The following is a 19310-nucleotide window of genomic DNA, read 5'->3' on the forward strand; positions in this document are numbered from 1 at the left end:
TAACTCTCTCTTATGCAATGACATTCTACATTTTCTTATATGCAATAATTCTATACCACACACAATAATTACTGAGTTTTTAGAGTTTGGAGAAAGCCATTTCAAAAGCTTTGCTGAAGTTCTCCTCCTCATTCTCCTTAAGTTAGTTGCCGTGCTCCTTTAAGTTCCGATCGATTTAAAGTGTTGGTCATGGCTAGCCCAATCTACAACCACAACACTGCGATTCTATCCTACGGTCGATTTATTTTTTAAAAAATTAATATCTTTCCACATATTTCACTTGGTTTTTTTTTTCAGTTCATGACAAAATGTTCAACAAAAATGCTTCAGAATATTATCCATTTTTTTTTTATCTATATTTTTGATTCAAACAATTAATTATTTTTTAGATGTATAAATATCTAATTGTTAGTATATTTATTTTATATTGATTTGTATAAAAAAAGATTTATGGAGGATAAGAGTTGAACTACCTCATACTTACCTTTGCATTTATTATCCAAATGTTGATGAAATGCAAATTTTTATTTAATTTAGAGATCCTTTCCGCTATAATATTTAACTACCATGTAATTGATTATTAATGTGTAGTTTATAAAAAAATTTCAATAAAATATAGTTATTTAATTTTATAGCGATTTTTTTTTTTAGTGTAAACTTTTAATATTGAATTGATAAATGTTATGATATTGAGGAGAAAAATATTAATATTTTTTTTCTAAATGGAACATGCATTAAATTTTTAATTTTTAATTTTTAATTTTTAATTTTTTAATTTTTTAATATTATAATTATTACTTAATTAAAATCTTTATTTTTAATCCGCAAGGAAGGCGCGGTTTCTACTACTTAAAGTAAAATTATTGTGAGACATATTTTTTATATGTCATATAACTGCTATACAAATGTTTTCTTTCTTCATTTAGGTCATTTTAAATATAATTCGAGTTTAATATGTTGGAGATTAAAGTGGCTAATGAATCAAACGCGAAGTAAGTGTGAACGCTAATTTTAAGCTCAGCATGCCGAAGGGTATTAGAGGTTGCGTCATCTTCCCCCGCCTCGAGCTTATGATAAGTTGGAAAAGCATAGCTATGACTTGATTCGCACTTGAATGATTGAAGCGTCACATTCGGAGCTTGTTGATCCCCAGTCAACTTGTGTTTTACTAAAAGCGAAGATCTAGCTTCATTTAATTATCTATAATTTATTTTTGCAAAACTCAGAAAAGTTAAATACATCAAATCTAATTCTAATTTAGTGTTGGTTTAGTAACTTAGGGTTTTGGGTTTAAAAAGTTTTATTATAAATAGAATCCTAAAATTATAACTCCCATTTAAAATTTTTTAATCGTTATAAATTTACAAAAATTTAAATTGCCTTTTTGCATTTTCGTTTTGAACCAAAAAATTCAAAATTGTAGAAATAGATATAATGTGGCAATGTATATAATATTATATATAAATAATATATATATATATATATATAAATTTGTATAAAAATATATAAATATAATAAAGTATATGTGATTTCTGAACTCACTGTTGAGCTCTTAATATCGAATGGATCTTAAACTCTAATTTGTATTTTGGCGTGAAAAAATAGAGAATACCCGAGCTGAAAAATTCTAGAATCAATGTTCTGAACTCTATTTAACGAACGATTTGATTTTGAGCCCATTTTAAGTCGAATATAAATTAATTTGCGAACATTGAGCTAGATTGCCGGCCATAGTTCCAAGCCCAACCTTGAGACCTTTTACCTGAACTAGAACAAGTTTGGGTTACATGCCTTACATAGCTCTGGTCAAGTTGAAAGGCTTGTTAATACATAACTAATTTACATAAATTTATGTAAAAAATATTTTTCACTGCTGTTTACTTGATATGAAGTTAATTTTGAAACTATAGTTATTCTCTTTTTTTAAACTTATTTTATAAAAAAATTTCACATCTGCACGGAAGAAGATGAAAAAGGTTATAGCAGTTAACTTTTTATGCCTCTTTCATAATCAACTTTGTGATCACTAATTGAATATGAAATCAATTATGATAATTTAAAAAAATAAAATTAGATATAAATTTTATTTATATATTTATTATTATGGATATGAATCTAAAACAATTTGGGCCCTCGGCTTCGTGGAAACAAACAATATCTCCGTACCGAAATAAATTAAGAAGCAACGCCAAACACTCACGGCGCTGGGAAGCTGGAAACGTTTCCGCCACTCGTTTAGATCATCGCCGAATCCTGCGTGTCTGAGCAGCGAATACGAGCGCAGGATAACTTCCCACACTCGAACACACCAGAACCCGACCAACGCTGTCAGCACAATTTTTAACTCTCCTACCCTCCCCTCTCTGCCCTGCTGCTCAGCTATCATCTCTCCCCCATCTCTTCTTCCTCTCAGACAGACATATTTCCTTATCCCGACATATCCAAATACACCGAACGGCTATTTAGGGTTTGGTCTAAGCCAAGAATGACCGCGGCGGTGGAATCCCTCCAATCCCTCACCCCGCGCGACATCCCCGCCCACCATTCCCGCTCCCTCTCCGACTCTTCTTCTTCTCCTTCCAAGAAGAAGCAGTCGATCCTCTTCCCCTTCCGCTTCTCCGCGAAGCCGCACTCTTTCTCCTCCTCCTCCTCCTCCTCCTCCTCCTCGCTCCCCTTCCGCCGAAACCCTAGCCGCCCCCGATTCAGTTCGTGGGACGGCCCCATTTTGTTCAATCCGAAGTGGTCTCCTTCCACCGAGATCCGCGCGAAGGGCTCTCGCGAGCAGGGGAGCGAGAGCCCTCCTCCCGGGGATAACCCCACCGACGCCGCGTCGCCGAAGAGCGGCCAAGGGATCAACAAGCCCGCCGCGGCGTCGCCGAAGCCCCCGCCGTCGCCTTCCTCGCCTTCCCCGTCGGCTCCGCCGCGCCGCGATAATCGCCTGAAGGGCGGGTTGTGGCGCCGCGGCGGCGGCGGGGGCGGCGGCGGGCGATGGCAGTGGCACCCGATAATTCCGGCGCAGGAGATGGGCGTCCTTCTTCTGCAGCTCGGGATCGTCATCTTCACCGTGCGGATGCTCCGCCCCGGGGTTCCGCTCCCTGGGTCGGAGCCGAAGCCGCCGACTACGTATATAAGCGTGCCGTTCAGCGATTTCTTGAGCAAGGTTAACAGTGATCAGGTGCAGAAGGTGGAGGTGGACGGGGTGCATATAATGTTTCGGTTGAGGTCGGAGCCCGGAGCTTCGGAGGTGGAGGCGAGACGGCCGGAGCCGGAGGAGGAGGATTTGATTAGGAATGCCGCACCAACGAAGAGAATTGTGTATACTACGACTCGCCCGGCGGATATTAAGACGCCGTACGAGAAGATGATTGATAATCAGGTTGAGTTTGGATCGCCGGACAAGCGCTCCGGCGGTTTCATGAACTCCGCCTTGGTAAGACTTCTTGGTTCATATGTGTTGTTGATTTATGCATTGTGCTCCAAGAATTTTGTGGAAATGGCATCTAGATTGTACATTCGACACACTGTTTTGTTACGTATGCCAAGCGCCGAAATCTATTAGAAAGATTTCTGAGGTTCTATGAAGCTACTAAATGCGGGGAATTTCTTTTGTTATTTTAATTCATGTAACCTTGCATACACGTTTTTTTGAAAAAAAAAAAAAAATCTAGTTTTCAATGTTTGATATGATGTGAAGAGAATAGGAACTTTAATGAATAATACGGGAATTCCTCTTGGCCGAGCAGTTTCAGATTAATGATCTTCTCTAATACTTTCTTTTTGTAGTTGCTTTAAAATTAGGAAAGTAATGTACCTCAACATGTTGGATTTTCTTTTATGTAATGATGAAAACAATGCAGTATGATGCATGTTTATTTGGTATTAGTTTCACTTTTCTGTAGCAAATAATCCTGTGAGAAGTACTATCGACGGCAATAGCAATTACATACGGTAGGATGAATAAATCGCCATGCTAGTCTACTACTCTTGACACTAGTATCCCCCTTAAAACTAGAGTTCGTATGAAGGATTTTTGTCTCTATCCCTGGAGTGGAAATCCTTTAACCGAACATTGCATTAAAAAAAGAGAAGTTTGTTGTTTGGACAAAAAGCGAGAAATCTTTAGTTATTATATAGTTGATTTGCGTATAGTTGGAATTGATTGCGTATCTTGTCGTGCCTTATGCTGACCTAACTCATATTGGTCCAGACTCCAAAAACGTCGCATGAAAATAGTAAACGACATACGGAGATTTTATGTTTGGGTACCTTTAATTAATGAGTATATCACATGGCTTGTCTTGATTGGCATACCTCCATGACAAAGTAGAACCACAGTGATGGTATAGTGCGTGTCAAACTGACACAATTATACTTTCGATATATGCGAGTTTGTGTTGATCCCGCAGTGGTACAATGTAATGCTGGCCTGTATGTTTTTAGTTCCTTTGGAGGCTTGACAATACCATCCATGCCTCTAATGGGATCATATGAATATTTTTATAAAGTTGAAAAGCACGCAAACATTTATGAATGATAGGAAATGCGGAATGTCCATATTACTGTAAATAGATTTAAAACGTGTAATAGAAATACTGAAATGGATTTTTGATGCCCAAACATATTAAATATTTAAATATTTGGATAGCATTTTGTAGCTGTATAAGGATTTTCATGTTGTATTGCCACTTCTGGAATTTCCTACACTGTATCTCACCTTTGGCTTATTTGTTTATAGATTGCCCTTTTTTATATTGCTTTACTTGCTGGGGTTCTGCAACGGTTCCCAATAAGTTTTTCTCAGGTTTGGACAGATCTGCTCCCCCTGTGTTCACTACTTAAGGTTGTACTTGCTCTCACAAATATGGTTTCTCAAAACTGTGGCATTTCTGCATTGCCAGAATACAGCAGGCCAGCTGAGGAACCGAAAGAGTTCGAGCTCTGGCGGAGCAAAGGTATTAGAGCAAGCTGATGTTGTCACGTTTGCTGATGTGGCCGGTGTAGACGAGGCTAAAGAAGAGTTGGAAGAAATTGTGGTATGTGAGATTATTGTATTATACCAAATTCTTTATCTTTTTACCTTTGTTAACATTTTGATTGAGATCGGAGGACTAAAATGTCAACTAATTGTATCCCTTTTTCTCAGGAGTTCCTTAAGAATCCAGAAAAATATATCCGGCTTGGTGCTCGACCTCCTCGAGGAGTCTTGCTGGTGAGATCAGCAACAGATATCTAATATAACTTCATTACATTCCAACTTTGATAGCGACTGTATTCTTATTTGTTATGCAGGTGGGTCTTCCTGGGACAGGTAAAACACTTCTTGCAAAAGCTGTAGCTGGGGAAGCTGAAGTTCCCTTCATTAGTTGTTCAGCTAGTGAATTTGTAGAATTGTATGTGGGTATGGGTGCTTCTCGAGTACGAGATCTATTTGCAAGGGCAAAAAAGGAGGCACCATCTATCATATTTATTGATGAGGTGAACTACATTCAACAATGAGCAGCTATGTAACTGTTGATTATCAATTTCTCTGCATTATTATGTTTGCTCATCTTCCTTTTCTTCCCCTTTTCGATGCAGATTGATGCTGTGGCAAAAAGCCGTGATGGTCGATTCCGAATCGTCAGCAATGATGAGCGAGAACAAACTCTCAACCAATTGCTAACTGTGAGCAGATCGAAAAGTTTTTTCTTGATTTTCAATCCTCCTCTAGTATCATTGTGTATTATACTTTCCATTCTTGTCCAGGAAATGGATGGATTTGACAGCAACTCTGCGGTTATTGTTCTGGGAGCAACTAATCGTGCAGATGTGCTGGACCCCGCACTTCGCCGTCCAGGGAGGTTTGATCGTGTTGTTATGGTTGGTGTTTTTGCTTTTCACTAGTGAGAAGTAATGAATGAGATTGGCCTATTTCTGACAAATACACTTGTTCTGTTGTGGCATAATGAAATTCACTGCTGGTATTTTAGGTTGAGACTCCTGACAGGCTTGGAAGAGAAGCTATTCTAAAAGTTCACGCAAGCAAAAAGGAGCTTCCTCTTGGGGGAGATGTAGATCTACATGATATTGCATCCATGACAACTGGTTTTACTGGGTAAGAAATCTAGCTCATTTTCCTTTGCCTTGAACAATTTCATTATCCATGTATTTGACTGGTTGACTTGATTAAACCTAACGCAGAGCAGACCTTGCGAATTTGGTAAATGAAGCTGCTTTGCTGGCCGGGAGGTCAAATAAAGAAGTTGTTGAGAAGATTGACTTCATCCTTGCTGTTGAACGCTCCATAGCGGTATGTTTTCAACATATAGTATTTATCTTCAGAATTCAGATGCTTCCTCTGCTGTATCTGCTCTGTTGGCTGATTGGCTCATAGTATGTATATGGCATCTTCTGTTCCCATATGCATGCTTTATGCATAGAAGAAACTTAAATGGCAATCACATATTTGGTGAATGCAGATTCATTTATTTATACATGAAGAGATATCTATATGCACGTGAAGTGTCCACTGTTTTCTGCACTTCAAAATGTTTTTTTTTTCCCCTTGGTCATCAATACAACTAAACTATGTTTACCATTTTCTTTACTTGGTACACACTAACCAGTGTTATCCTCACTTTGTTTGTGTTACACACTAAGACAACATATAAGTCTACTTATTTTCTCTCGTTTTATACATCATTGGCTGCTTATTAGATTTTAAGAATATCCAATCCTGTATGAATATGCTGAAAATTTCTATCTGATTTTCCCCCTAGTGTAGAATAAATTTCTGATGTGGCCGGATTTATAAGAAAAGACAAAAGGAAGGAACGTAGTGTATAGCTACCAAATGCTTGTTGCTAGGATGTTGAACTTATGTATCTTGGAAGGTTGCACATATGCCTGCGCATATGCTGGTAGATTGACTTTTTCCAAGGTTTTGACTCAAACTTTGCAAATAACAGTTAATTTTTTCCTCCTTTTCAGTGAAAAGCTTAGTATCTAAGTTTGAAGGCAAAAAACTAAAGTCGACATTGTAGCCTAACAGGTTGTTATTTTCTAATTGACAGTAGTTTGCTTTTTTTTTTTCTGGCCTTTGCTTCCAGATTCTTGACATTATGCACAAAATGAACAGAATTTATTTTTGTTCTTAAGCTAGTTTCATCCAAAAAGGCCTATTTGCAATATGTTTTCTTCCACTGAAATCTTTCTTTAAGATGACGTGTAGTGGATGCCTCAACATTAATATGTTCATGATTCTTTTCTTGTTTCTGAAAAGGCTAACAATTTTAGGGTATAGAGAAGAAACATGCAAAGTTGCAAGGGAGTGAGAAAGCTGTGGTTGCACGACATGAAGCTGGTCATGCAGTTGTTGGGACTGCTGTTGCAAATCTGCTTCCCTGGCAACCACGTGTGGAGGTTAGAAAAAAAAAACATTTTTTAATCGTAAACAATATATGTATGTAGCATTCATATACTTAGTTTTACGTACCTTTTCTTTTTACAGAAATTGAGTATCTTGCCGAGGTCAGGAGGTGCATTGGGTTTTACCTACACGCCTCCCACCACAGAGGACAGATACTTACTATTTATTGACGAATTGCGTGGCCGTTTAGTCACTCTTATGGGTGGACGTGCTGCAGAAGAAGTTGCTTATTCAGGCCGAGTGTCGACTGGAGCATTGGATGACATAAAACGGGCCACAGATATGGCTTACAAAGCTGTGGCAGAATATGGCCTTAGTCAGACGATTGGCCCAATATCACTGGCGACATTATCAGGTGGTGGGCTAGATGAGCCTGGAGGAGTATCTCCTTGGGGAAGGGATCAGGTTCCTTTTTTCCTCCGTCCTTTCTATTCTTGCTGTTGAATGATTTTGATATTGTTACTAAAATAAAATATACAGGGCCCTTTAGTGGATCTTGTTCAAAGAGAGGTAAAACAGTTGTTGCAATCTGCACTCGAAGTAGCTCTTTCTGTAGTTCGTGCCAATCCTACAGTTTTGGAAGGGCTTGGAGCATACTTAGAAGGTATGTACATGGCTTGCGAAGTTCCATTGTTGCATACATGATCATTTCATGATTACCAGCGTTGCAACCATCCGAATTATGCTTACCTTTGTTGATACATGCGATAGTTGTATCTTATTTCTTGGCAATGGCATATTGTCATGCATTGATGCACAGAGGTTGTCAACTCCTTAACCAAAATGTATGCATAATGTGATATTGAATGCGATTTTGTTAGAAATGTGAGCTCAATTATTTGTTTTCATCTGAATTTTTGTTCATTGAAGGGTATTATTCATACGAGTAGATATGTTTATTCATATTAAGTTGGGGAGTTTCACGCCTTTATGCTTTTTGGAGAGGTATACACTCATCTTATTAGATATGTAAGAGGTGGAGGTTGATACTAAATCGTAGTATTTTTCAGCGAAAGTCAGAGAGTAAACAATGTAAAGAATTTTGTTGTTTGAATTCCTTTTTCCTCAGACAACGCATAGCAAATGCCTGCTTCTTCTAGCACGCAGCACAGTTGTACATTGCTTTCTCTCCTTATCTCTTGATTCTACTTGTGACATTCAGCACTTCATTCACTTCCCAGATGGTGTTTGAATTCTCAAATTCTGCATTTTTTTTAATTACCATTTGTGAAGCTTCATCTTTCAACAGTGGCCAAATTTGATTGCTTCCACACAGTTCTGAACATCGATTCGTGAAATCTATGCAGAATTTGAGCATGCTTCTTAGTTCTACGTACCACTGTATCATGTTCATAACACACTTCTGTATGACTATTGGTGCTTCATTTTTTTTCCTATATAATGGAGTTGCTGGAACTTTGAATTCATCCACCAAGAAAACTTTTTGTATGCTCTCTTTTATGTTGTTGTTACATGTCTGCTGATCTTATACTAAGATGCATCCTTTCCTTTTGGTTTGACACTTTTTGCGATTGTCAACTGCTAACTCGCTGGAAACAAATATAGAACCTAAACCATGAAAGATGATAATTGCCACAGTTGAGACAGTACAGTTTGAATAGCATCTGAATGGCTTTCATATAACTATAGTTACTTGTGGTGACATAACAATGCTTGTACTTAACTGTACTGCCATTTTTGTTGTTAATTATCACTAATTGTGCAGAAAAAGAAAAAGTGGAGGGCGAGGAGCTGAAAGAGTGGTTAAAGTTAGTCGTAGCCCCTGCAGAACTCGCATTTTTCATTAGAGGCAAGAACACAAATCTTCAACTGGAAGCTGGTTCCTAGGATAAGCCACCATCAATAGTGCAAATACTTTGATAGGACTTTCTTGAATATTTCCAAATGTGCATTGTAAGGTAGCCCAACAGTCATATTATATCCAAATTTAGGTTAACTTATCTGTATATAATTATGTTTCTTAATTATATAGAGGATTTTAACTATAGTCGTACCATAATTGCATTCAGTTATGCAGTTGTAGTTTTTTCTTCTCCCACCCCCTGTGACTGCTTATTCTTTATGACGGGCTATATGCTGTGTTGATGGATGGGATGTTGATGTTTAATAATACTATTACTTTGACAATGCCTGTTGTTCGGAAATAAAAGGCTAAATTGCGGAAAATTTTATTGTTCTTTTTATATCTCCATCAACTTTTTTAAATATATGGAATATCTCTCTGAATTTTTGTGTCAGCTAGAGATTTTATGTACAGTGCCTTTTACTTTGACAATGTATGTTTATGATGGAACTTCTAGTAAGCTATTTCTTAGTAGTGCCTTTTACTTGAGTCGGGCATTTAGTAGTGCTACGGCCACTTTTCAAAAATAAAGGGTAGTGAAATATAGACGATAGGAACTGTATTTTAAGAAATTTATTCGCAGGGTGAAAATCCCACACACCGCACAAAAGAAAAAAAATATTTAAGCATGCATTCTACTTAACATCGAGTTTAAGAGTTGGTATATTTTACTCTTTGTAAACTGTTTCATTATGTAAATTTTTACTGTCAAATTGTATTCATGGTAATATGGTATTGACATTTTAGGCGAACTTTTATGTTGGCCCTATTCTTTTTAAGTAAACTTAACGGTTTCCAAATTTCTATAGATACTTGAGAGTTATTACTGGCGGAAAAATAACTTCGGTGCTAGGCAAGCGTTCTTGAACTAATAATGTATGTACTAAAAAGTGAATTAGATTACACCATTTTGACAAAAGATTATGGTCCTATTGTTATATTGCACTAATTTTATATAATTTATAATTTTTTTAAAAAAATACTAAATTTGTTTTAAAAGAATTAAAAAATAAAATAAAAAATTGGTAACAATTTCGAGGACTACGAGCGCAATTAAGCAAAGCCAATTTTACTTCTATCCAGTTAAGGAAAAAATCTAGAATGCAACGGGTTACTGATTACTCCCTCGAACACGAAGCACATTTGGATCTACGTCTTGGTTTAACCTCAGTTTCACTATTATTTATTCCGCTAATATATTATCGCAGCGCGAAGCTCCAAACGTCCTGCGACTCCCCTACCTTTTTCTCGCATCTTAATTCTCTCGAAAGGGAGATCGATCGAGCGTCGGAGGAAGGAGAGGCTTCCTCTCCCTCCCCCCGAAGATCGTGAAGCCCTAACCGTTCTCTNTTTGTATATAATTTAACGAAATATTAACGAAAAAGCTTCCGAAAAGATAAAAATAAAACCACAGGGGGCAAATTGATACGTTTTAAACTACAGGGTAGTAAAGTGAGAATGCATGAAACCACAGGGTGGGTTTTTGAAGTTTTCCCGGAACTTGGTTTCCAAATTTCTATAGATACTTGAGATTTATTACTGGCGGAAAAATAACTTCGGTGCTAGGCAAGCGTTCTTCAACCAATGTATGTACAAAAAAGTGAATTAGATTACACCATTTGACAAAAGATTATGGTCCTATTGTTATATTGCACTAATTTTATATAATTTATAATTTTTTTTTAAAAAATACTAAATTTGTTTTAAAAGAATAAAAAATTGAGAACAATTTCGAGGACTACGAGCGCAATTAAGCAAAGCCAATTTTACTTCTATCCAGTTGAGAAAAAATTCTAGAATGCAACGGGTATAGCGTTAGCATTACTGATTACTCCCTCGAACACGAAGTACCTTTGGATCTACGTCTTGGTTTAACCTCAGTTTCACTATTATTTACTCCGCTAATATATTATCACAGCGCGAAGCTCCCAAACGTCCTGCGACTCCCCTACCTTTTTCTCGCAACTTAATTCTCTCGAAAGGGAGATCGATCGAGCGTCGGAGGAAGGAGAGGCTTCCTCTCCCTCCCCCCGAAGATCGTGAAGCCCTAACCGTTCTCTTCGATCGCTTCCATGGAGGAGACGGATCCCAGGAGCGGGGATCCATTGGAGCTCCCCAACGGGTCCTCGCCGGAGCCCCTCGCCGCGGAGCCCGCGGCGGCGTCGCACACGGAGAGCGCCGCGCCATTGCCGGAGCACGAAGCCACGGAGAGCGAGATCGAGCCCGCCAAGGAGCCGAAAGAGGGAGAGATCGCGCAGGAGCAAGCTGAGGACGAATCGAAGCCATCGGCGGCGGATGCTGAAGCAAAAGCGGAAGAGGCTCCGAGTGGCGAGGGGAGTAGGGCGGTTACGATGAGGGAGCTTCTGAATGAGCTTAAAGAGGAGAAGGGGGGAGAGGGGATGGAGAGATCTGGATCCGCGGAAGGAGGTGCCCGGGGATCCTCGTACAAGTTGGTGCTCCTCTAATTTCTCTTTGGAATTTGTTGTGCTTAAATATGTAAATGTTTATGATCTCATTGAGGAAATGCGTTTAATTATATAGATCTTTGTAAATTCATCCATGAATCACGGGAGGAGTATCAATTATGAGGTTGTAAGAATTAATTTGGCTCGTTAGGACTTAGGAGACTAACATTGTACACCCTTTGCTGGTAAAATTTTTTTTCTATCCATGTCGACATTGTTCTACTTACGATGTTTGAGTTAGGTATTGAATACATATCCATGTAAACTGTATCCATTGGTCTTATCTCTTTTCCACCAGCATCCCCTCAAAGTTTGATCTATTTTTATCATCTAATATTAATATATGCATAACTGCATCACCCGTGCATCACCCTTTAATTACCTCCGGAAAATCCTTATAAAGCATCAAACTGAACTTATTTATTTTCCTCATTATAGAGCAAAAGAAATGAACCTTTTGGTTTGTAACTCGCTCCTGCTTAACTCATTTCAGCCAAGACGGCACGCAACTTAACTCATCCCAGAATGATGTTGCCATGGAGTTAATAAACAGTGTTACTGGAGTGGATGAGGAAGGTCGTTCTCGCCAAAGAATCCTTTCTTTTGCTGCTAAAAGGTATCTCTTGTCAGTATCTGATATTTTATACCGAATTTTACTTGCTACTGTTAGCAGCCTAAATTTAGGTTTGTTGCTGTTGTTATTATTGTAATGGTTTTAGCAATGATTAATGTTGCACACTATATCCTTTTGGTGGGGTGTTTACTGACCTGCACACTTAATTGTTGTGGGCTCATAGTACAACATATTTCACGTCAGAACATCTGTCATCGAACCTTCTACTTGCAATTCATTACTACTTGTTAATTTAGAGTAAGTTCCTTTCATATATACCTAAGATTGCCAATTAGTTCCTCTTAAATTTTCTCACCATCAGATTCTATTTACAATATCTTCAATTACTCTGTTTATAGGTTACATATGCTTTTGTTAATTTGGCTGTTTTAGTTGATGCTTGAAGATGCTACTTTTTTGTTTTCTAGGTATGTTAGTGCGATAGAGAGAAATCCAGAGGATCCTGACGCGTACTATAACTGGGCCTTAGTTCTCCAGGTAACATTCTGGTTGCTTGAATCGTCTAATTAAAGTTCTACTGGTCGGTGTATTCATGCTTATGACATGTGGATAAATTTTGGAAGTAAAATGCATGAGTTATCCATAAAATTTTCTTTAATTATTACAGATTCAGTTTATCAATTTAAAGCATAATATGTGGTGAGAGAGAGCAAAGGAGCAAAGGAGCTAGGGGTTCATTTGAAAGCAGGGAACTCAGAGTGCCCAGATTTTGCTAGTTTTTATGTTTATTTGAAGTCAGCTGTTTGACTGAGTTGCAGTTGGGTTGTTAGGTCGAAAAAATACCAAGAATCTTTGATAATTAGTTACATAGAATCAGATAATATAACAAAGATTTTATATTCCTATCATGTATCAGTGCTCTACGTGAGAAACAGCAGGGCACGCTGAATTTTTGAAATGCTGTTTTGATTGAGTTGCAGTTGGGTTGTTAGGTCGAAAAAATACCAAGAATCTTTGATAATTAGGTACATAGAATTAGATAATATAACAAAGATTTTATGTTCCTATCATGTATTGGTGCTCTACGTGAGAAACAGCAGGGCACGCTTTAAGAGATTTTGAATTGCTGTTTGAAAGATGCCTTGAAGAACTAAAGTGTGATCTCACCTTTTCTTCTGTATATTGATGCAGGAGAGTGCAGACAATGTTGATCCAAACTCGAGTTCATCTAAAGATGCCTTACTTGAGGAGGCTTGCAAAAAATATGCTGAAGCTACACGGCTTTGTCCAACCCTTTATGATGTGAGCTTCTCAATTTTTTAAATATAATGCTCCTTCCGTATATCTGTTTGTCATTTGTCTTTACTAGCATCTTGAGTCTTCAACTGCAGATGAAAGTTAGCTGTCTTTCAATAGTAGTTTTAGAGTCCTATTTCAAGAGAATACTTTATGAGCTTTCTTTGTTTAGTCAGTCATAAACAGCTAAAAATTGCCAAGATAGCAAAAACTTTTTAAGTAAAAAATCTTATTTTTCATAGAACATCTGGGAATTGTAAAATATTTCTTAGCTTGAGGACATTTCTAACAAACAAATGTTGTCGTGTAATGCAAGAAAGTTCCTCCTTGATTTTCTGCTATGCATGTTAAAAAGTTCATGTTTCAGCATAATGTTCAAGGTATTAACACCAGCAGTCTCTACCTTTTAGTGTAGTACCAGCGGTAGTCCAGCCTTTCAATTGTTAAATTGGATCCTTAGCCTTTGTATCTCATACAACCTTATCCTTTCGGACAAAGCCCACCATAAAGAATTTTCCACATGATCGTTCTCTACCTCTCATATAAACGATTTCTGAAATTTTGAAATGACAATTACATTGGCATTTCTGTCTGGCTTAATGGAGGTTCCAATGAAAAGGATAATATTGCTAAGGTATGTAAAGGTTATGAACCCAATTTTCACATTTATAGGGGCAAACAAACTGCAAAGTCCAGGAAGGTTGGGAGACCCCTGGTGCAATTCACTGTAACTTTTTACTTTCTAGTTGATGCAATAAGTAACAGTAGCAGTGTAGCACTCCTTGTTTTTGTTTCCTATCACTCTATTGCTAATGGTATGCCAATTAAATCTAGCTGTGCTACAAATATGAGAAGTAATTTGTCCAGTGCATCTCTTAATTTCCTCTATCCCTCTAGGTTTTCTGTAACTTTGGCTAGCAGCCAAAATTTTCATGCCTCTTCATTTTGTTCTTGTATGTAGGCATATTATAACTGGGCAATTGCAATTGCTGATCGGGCGAAAATGCGTGGTCGCACCAAAGAGGCTGAAGAACTATGGAAGCAGGTGGAAATATAAATTATTTAACTATATTTTCTATCTTTCTAATGTTAATGTTTTGACTAAACTCTGAAATATATATATATATATATATATATATATATATATATAGATAGAGAGAGAGAGAGAGAGAGAGAGAGAGAGAGAGAGAGAGAGAGAGTAGGACTGAAATACTATCAGTAGTAAACGGCTCAGTTTACCACTGATTTGTTTTGGATCATAGAGTTTCCAAATTGATGATCCGCACTGCTGGACATGATCTAAACTTTTTAAACTATCTAGAAATCAAATATCATGCTTTTTCGATATTGTTCCCTTGTCCATCAAGTGGACATATAAAATGAAGGGCTGAAAATGAATATCCTTCGAAAAGTGATGATACATTTTTTGTATTCATAATCTAATGTCTAGATCTTGTTTTAAATAGTTTAAAGAATTTTCTAACAAATATTCAGCTAATTTGGACTCTTCTATACCGTTAAATGATCAAACGCACCTTATGGCCATTAAAATTACAAATTCTGTCACCCTTTGATCGTTCGATTAGTGATGCCGAAAAGTTATGAAATTTGATTTCTATGTAGTTTAAAAGGTCTAGATCATATTCAACAGTATTGATCGTCGATTTGGAAATTCTATCATCGAAAATAAATCAGTAGTAAACTGAGCTGTTCACTACCAATAGTATTCCCGTCCTACCTTATATTTGTTTCAAGTCCAAGTCTTTATTTCTAACATATTCTCAATGTTTTTTCGCAGGCAATAAAAAATTATGAGAAGGCTGTTCAGCTTAATTGGAACAGCCCTCAGGTCTGCTCTATGTAACATCTTATGTTATTCAATATTGTTCCTAGGTTGATTTTTTACAATATAAGTTTGTTTTTCTTTTCTTAATTTAAAAAAAAAAAGATTTGTGGAGAGGGGGGCTGGCAGAGGGGTCTTTCCTCTTCTTACAACTTGAGGGAAAATGATGTGTTGGAGGTGAATAAAGGCTAACTTTGTTGGGTTTGTGAGTCGAGCTGATTGACAACAACAAGAAGTTTGAGATGTGTCATTACGTTGAACATTGTTTATATGCTGACTATTGTTTTTGTACAAAATCATCATAAATCTAACAATGAATCCATGAGAACAGACAGTAGACTTTAAAACAGTTTAAAAAAAAAAAAAAAAAGAAAAGGTGAAAGGACGTTAATAAAAATCTTATATTTGAGTAACTGATTGCACCAATAGTTGGAGGGCCATTATTAGCGCGGTGGGGGGGGGGCGGGCGGGGGGGGTGGGGGGGCGGCGGGGCGAGGATCAGGTGGAATCGGGCCATCCTCGGAGGGGTTTTGTCACGTTTCCAATTTGATTGGTCTAGTTTGTGCGATCATTTGGTAGTTTCTTTAGAGTTACATAGATGATTTGGAGCACCTAACTCTTCTTTATGCCAAGTGATCGTTTATGTGGACATATCATCTGTCTTGTAAAAGCTGTTTATATTCGACATATTGATAGTATTTCACTCCAGAAATATGATTTCTATTTAGCACTAACGAGACCTCTCTTCTTTTCTTCTTCTTTTCTTTAGGCTCTTAACAACTGGGGGCTTGGTCTACAGGTATATTGGGACTTTTTGAAATTGACTGGCTTTAAATATCTTCTCACCATATTTCTTAAATTAATCTTCAACTAAGGATCTTCTGATGCAGGAACTCAGTGCAATCGTTCCTCTTCGGGAAAAACATACGATTATAAAAACAGCTATAAGTAAGGTAGAGTTACAATCAGCTGACGTAATAAAAAAGAGAAAATTTCCTTTTTATGATATATTTACTAAATTTTTTTTCTTTTATGTGTCATTTTTAATGTCTTTTTTGTATGACAAATGACATTCCAATGTATGATATCTGCAGTTCCGTGCTGCGATCCAACTGCAGTTTGATTTCCATCGAGCAATATACAATCTTGGGACAGTTCTGGTTCGTCTTCACTCTTCATATCTCCTCTTATGTCTATGCATTGTTTTCTTGCCTTCTACGAAATTATGCACTTCTTTTGACATACTTCTGCAATAAAATAATTTTTTGAGGTTATTTTAGAATTATTTCATGATCACAGTTCCTTATGTTATATTACAGTATGGCTTAGCAGAGGACACTTTGAGATCTGGGAGACAGGTCAATGGAAAGGATGTCTCTCCTAATGAACTTTATAGTCAATCAGCTATTTATGTTGCAGCTGCTCATGCTTTGAAACCAAACTACTCGGTAGCATACTTCTTATTTTATCTCTTTCTTGGCAAAATCATTTGTTTCTTTATACCTGGTCATATTCTTTGTTGTTAAGCAAATATAATGGAAATACTAGTCCTGAGCCTCATTTGCTGATAGATATAAACAGAGGTTGTTCTTGATGAACATCTAGTCCCACTCTCATCAGAGGGGAGCAAGATTGTGGATTACATGTCCTTATCAATGTAACATGAGCTGTTAAATTATAACACGAGCTGTATATGTATCTTTGTTTCACTGAACATGATTAAATTAGAGAATTAAGGTGTAAGAGTGGATAGCATTGTTGGATGTGCAAGAGTTCATCATCCAATAGTTCTTCTTTCATACTTTTTTTCCTTCAATCTGATGAGTTTTTTTAGTTTTTCTCAATTAATTAAAGAAAGTTTAGCTGCACTTTCTTCTTGTAATTATAATACTGTAATTTTAGTTTTTAATTCATGTAATATTTGCTACTTGTTGATGCAATTATTCTTTTCTTCTTTCATACTAAAGGAATTATTAATTTATACAAATTTAAATTTATTGTTATTCTCTTTTCTAGTTTGTGTCTATAATCTTGCCATTTTGCTGGTGCTATCTCATTAATGTTTAGGCTGACGAAACACCAGATATGAAAATATGTTGAGAATAAGCTATCATTTTTTTTTGAAATTTTAAAGTTGAGTATGTCTTTGTTAATGACACATTTCTTTGCTTTTGTGCAGGTTTATCGTAGTGCATTGAGATTAGTCCGTTCTATGGTTAGTTTCCTGTCTACTTATTTTTTCCTTTCTGGATATGTTTTTATTCTCAGCTATCATCTGCAAAGGCATAGTTTAATTATTTGATCCTTCGAAATTGCATCCATTGCACAAGCGAAATGAGATGCCATATTATGCCTAATAGCATTCATAAACCCTGAAAATTACTCCACATCTTAAATGTTAGTTATCCATGCATTGGTTCACAATCATCTTCTTGTCGGTTTGAACTTGGCGATATCTGTTATTATCTCCGGGAGTGATTATACAGTTAATCAAATGCTTTGTTGCAATTTGGTTCGTGAAAATTTTTCTTCATTATGGTTTTTTTTTCCTTCCCTTTTACAGTTACCATTGCCATATCTTAAGTTGGATATTGATCACCTCCAGCAAATAACACAATCGCACCACATAAGATTGGGAAAGATCGCAGTTTGTTTTTAATCACGAGGACTTCAGCAGGTGAGTTTGCTGAGCATATCATATTTAATAACTAGAATGCTTTTGGCCGAAATTTATTGGCAATAAAACTATTAATAACTGTGCTGTTAGTACAATTATCTACCATGGCTATGCAATACTATGGAATTTATCTGCTATGCTATTTTCTCTTTGCATCGTGATTCTGTCTTTCACTTTTTCAGGTTACTGGGTCTGAGAGACATTTTTCAGAAAGTCCTTCTAACAGGTTGCACAGGTCTACAAGTGTTGATAAAAACCCTAATCAAAGTCGATGTCGCGGACATTGTTTCTGTATCGCATGTGCTGACCTAACACTCCCCAGGGCAGGCCTGTGCATGGATACCATCATGGACCAGTTTTCTTGGTAACACATTTAGAAAATTGCCAGCATTCAATTGTTTGCGTTTCACAGTCCAAAACCAACGCACTTTTCAATCGAGCCATCTTTACAATGAACAAGATATTCCCACTGCTAACGTATTTTTGCTCACTAGTTTCTGTGTAGCTTATCTTTTTTGAATTAACCTAAGCTTAAACATCCTCTTTCTCTTCTGAGGGAAAATTTGTTAAGTTAAACCTCCTTTTCCCCTGCTGTTTCTATTTTAAAAACAGGTTGCTGACACGTTGGAGTCGCTTGATGGTTGGCTAGATGCTATTCGCCTGTTTACACCATCTTCGCGAGAGGGAGAGTGATGTTCTGGCGGGTGTTATAACTGGTTAATGATCTCCTGAATCGCTTTAAATAGTCATTTAGTCATGGATCTTCTGGAATATACGCTTGTGGATGCTTCATTTGTAGTTTTCCTGTGATGGTGTGCTTGTGACTCCTTGTATAGAGCATCTATGCACATGATGAAGCTTGGTTTATACAGGATAGGTCGCAGAAACAACGATATCATTTTGATAGCAATATTTAAGTTTCTGTACTGTACAACATTTTGATTAGAGCTTCTATTCGTTAAACAAGCAAATTTCTGAAGACGGGAACCTTTTTCTTAAAAGAATATATCCTGATCTTTTGCGTTTGTGATCTGTCCTTTGATTGCTATCTTCTTTGTTCTGCAACTTTTTTGTTCTACAATTTTTCTCACATTCGTGCTCATGCGTGGGCATAATATCTGCAGAGATTTAAGTTCCTCAAAAAAAAAAAAAAGAAAAAAAGTGGTGCACACCAAGACTCAGG

The 19310-nt window shown here is 37.0% G+C and overlaps 2 protein-coding genes across 2 annotated transcripts; both read left to right on the top strand.

Annotated features, from left to right (window-relative positions):
- LOC109707531 (ATP-dependent zinc metalloprotease FTSH 7, chloroplastic-like) lies at window positions 2211-9595 on the top strand. The gene is made up of 13 exons (XM_020228852.1): window positions 2211-3430; window positions 4736-4801; window positions 4899-5033; window positions 5144-5209; window positions 5290-5475; window positions 5578-5664; window positions 5746-5859; window positions 5970-6094; window positions 6181-6289; window positions 7276-7401; window positions 7490-7813; window positions 7889-8012; window positions 9135-9595. The coding sequence occupies exons 1-13, from the start codon at window positions 2486-2488 to the stop codon at window positions 9254-9256; spliced, it is 2529 nt and encodes an 842-aa protein (XP_020084441.1). The 5' UTR covers window positions 2211-2485; the 3' UTR covers window positions 9257-9595.
- LOC109707901 lies at window positions 11179-19154 on the top strand. Its single transcript, XM_020229431.1, is given in 20 exon segments — window positions 11179-11721; window positions 12231-12353; window positions 12779-12848; window positions 13503-13613; window positions 14569-14652; window positions 15406-15456; window positions 16220-16249; window positions 16341-16403; window positions 16545-16610; window positions 16770-16898; window positions 17630-17665; window positions 18014-18032; window positions 18035-18079; window positions 18082-18127; window positions 18310-18419; window positions 18422-18469; window positions 18472-18491; window positions 18740-18785; window positions 18788-18811; window positions 18814-19154. Coding segments are annotated over 20 exon segments (1533 nt in total). The 5' UTR covers window positions 11179-11344; the 3' UTR covers window positions 18849-19154.

This window comes from Ananas comosus, linkage group 3, assembly GCF_001540865.1.
Source record: "Ananas comosus cultivar F153 linkage group 3, ASM154086v1, whole genome shotgun sequence".
In the NCBI taxonomy this organism is placed as follows: Eukaryota; Viridiplantae; Streptophyta; class Magnoliopsida; order Poales; family Bromeliaceae; genus Ananas; species Ananas comosus.

Bases quoted from the DNA above. Each gene is read 5' to 3' on its own strand.
- LOC109707531 (XM_020228852.1), top strand. From the start codon at position 2,486: ATGACCGCGGCGGTGGAATCCCTCCAATCCCTCACCCCGCGCGACATC. The intron at 3,431-4,735 runs GTAAGACTTCTT...ATTTGTTTATAG, and splicing joins GTTTCATGAACTCCGCCTTG to ATTGCCCTTTTTTATATTGC. The intron at 5,476-5,577 runs GTGAACTACATT...TTTTCGATGCAG, and splicing joins CTATCATATTTATTGATGAG to ATTGATGCTGTGGCAAAAAG.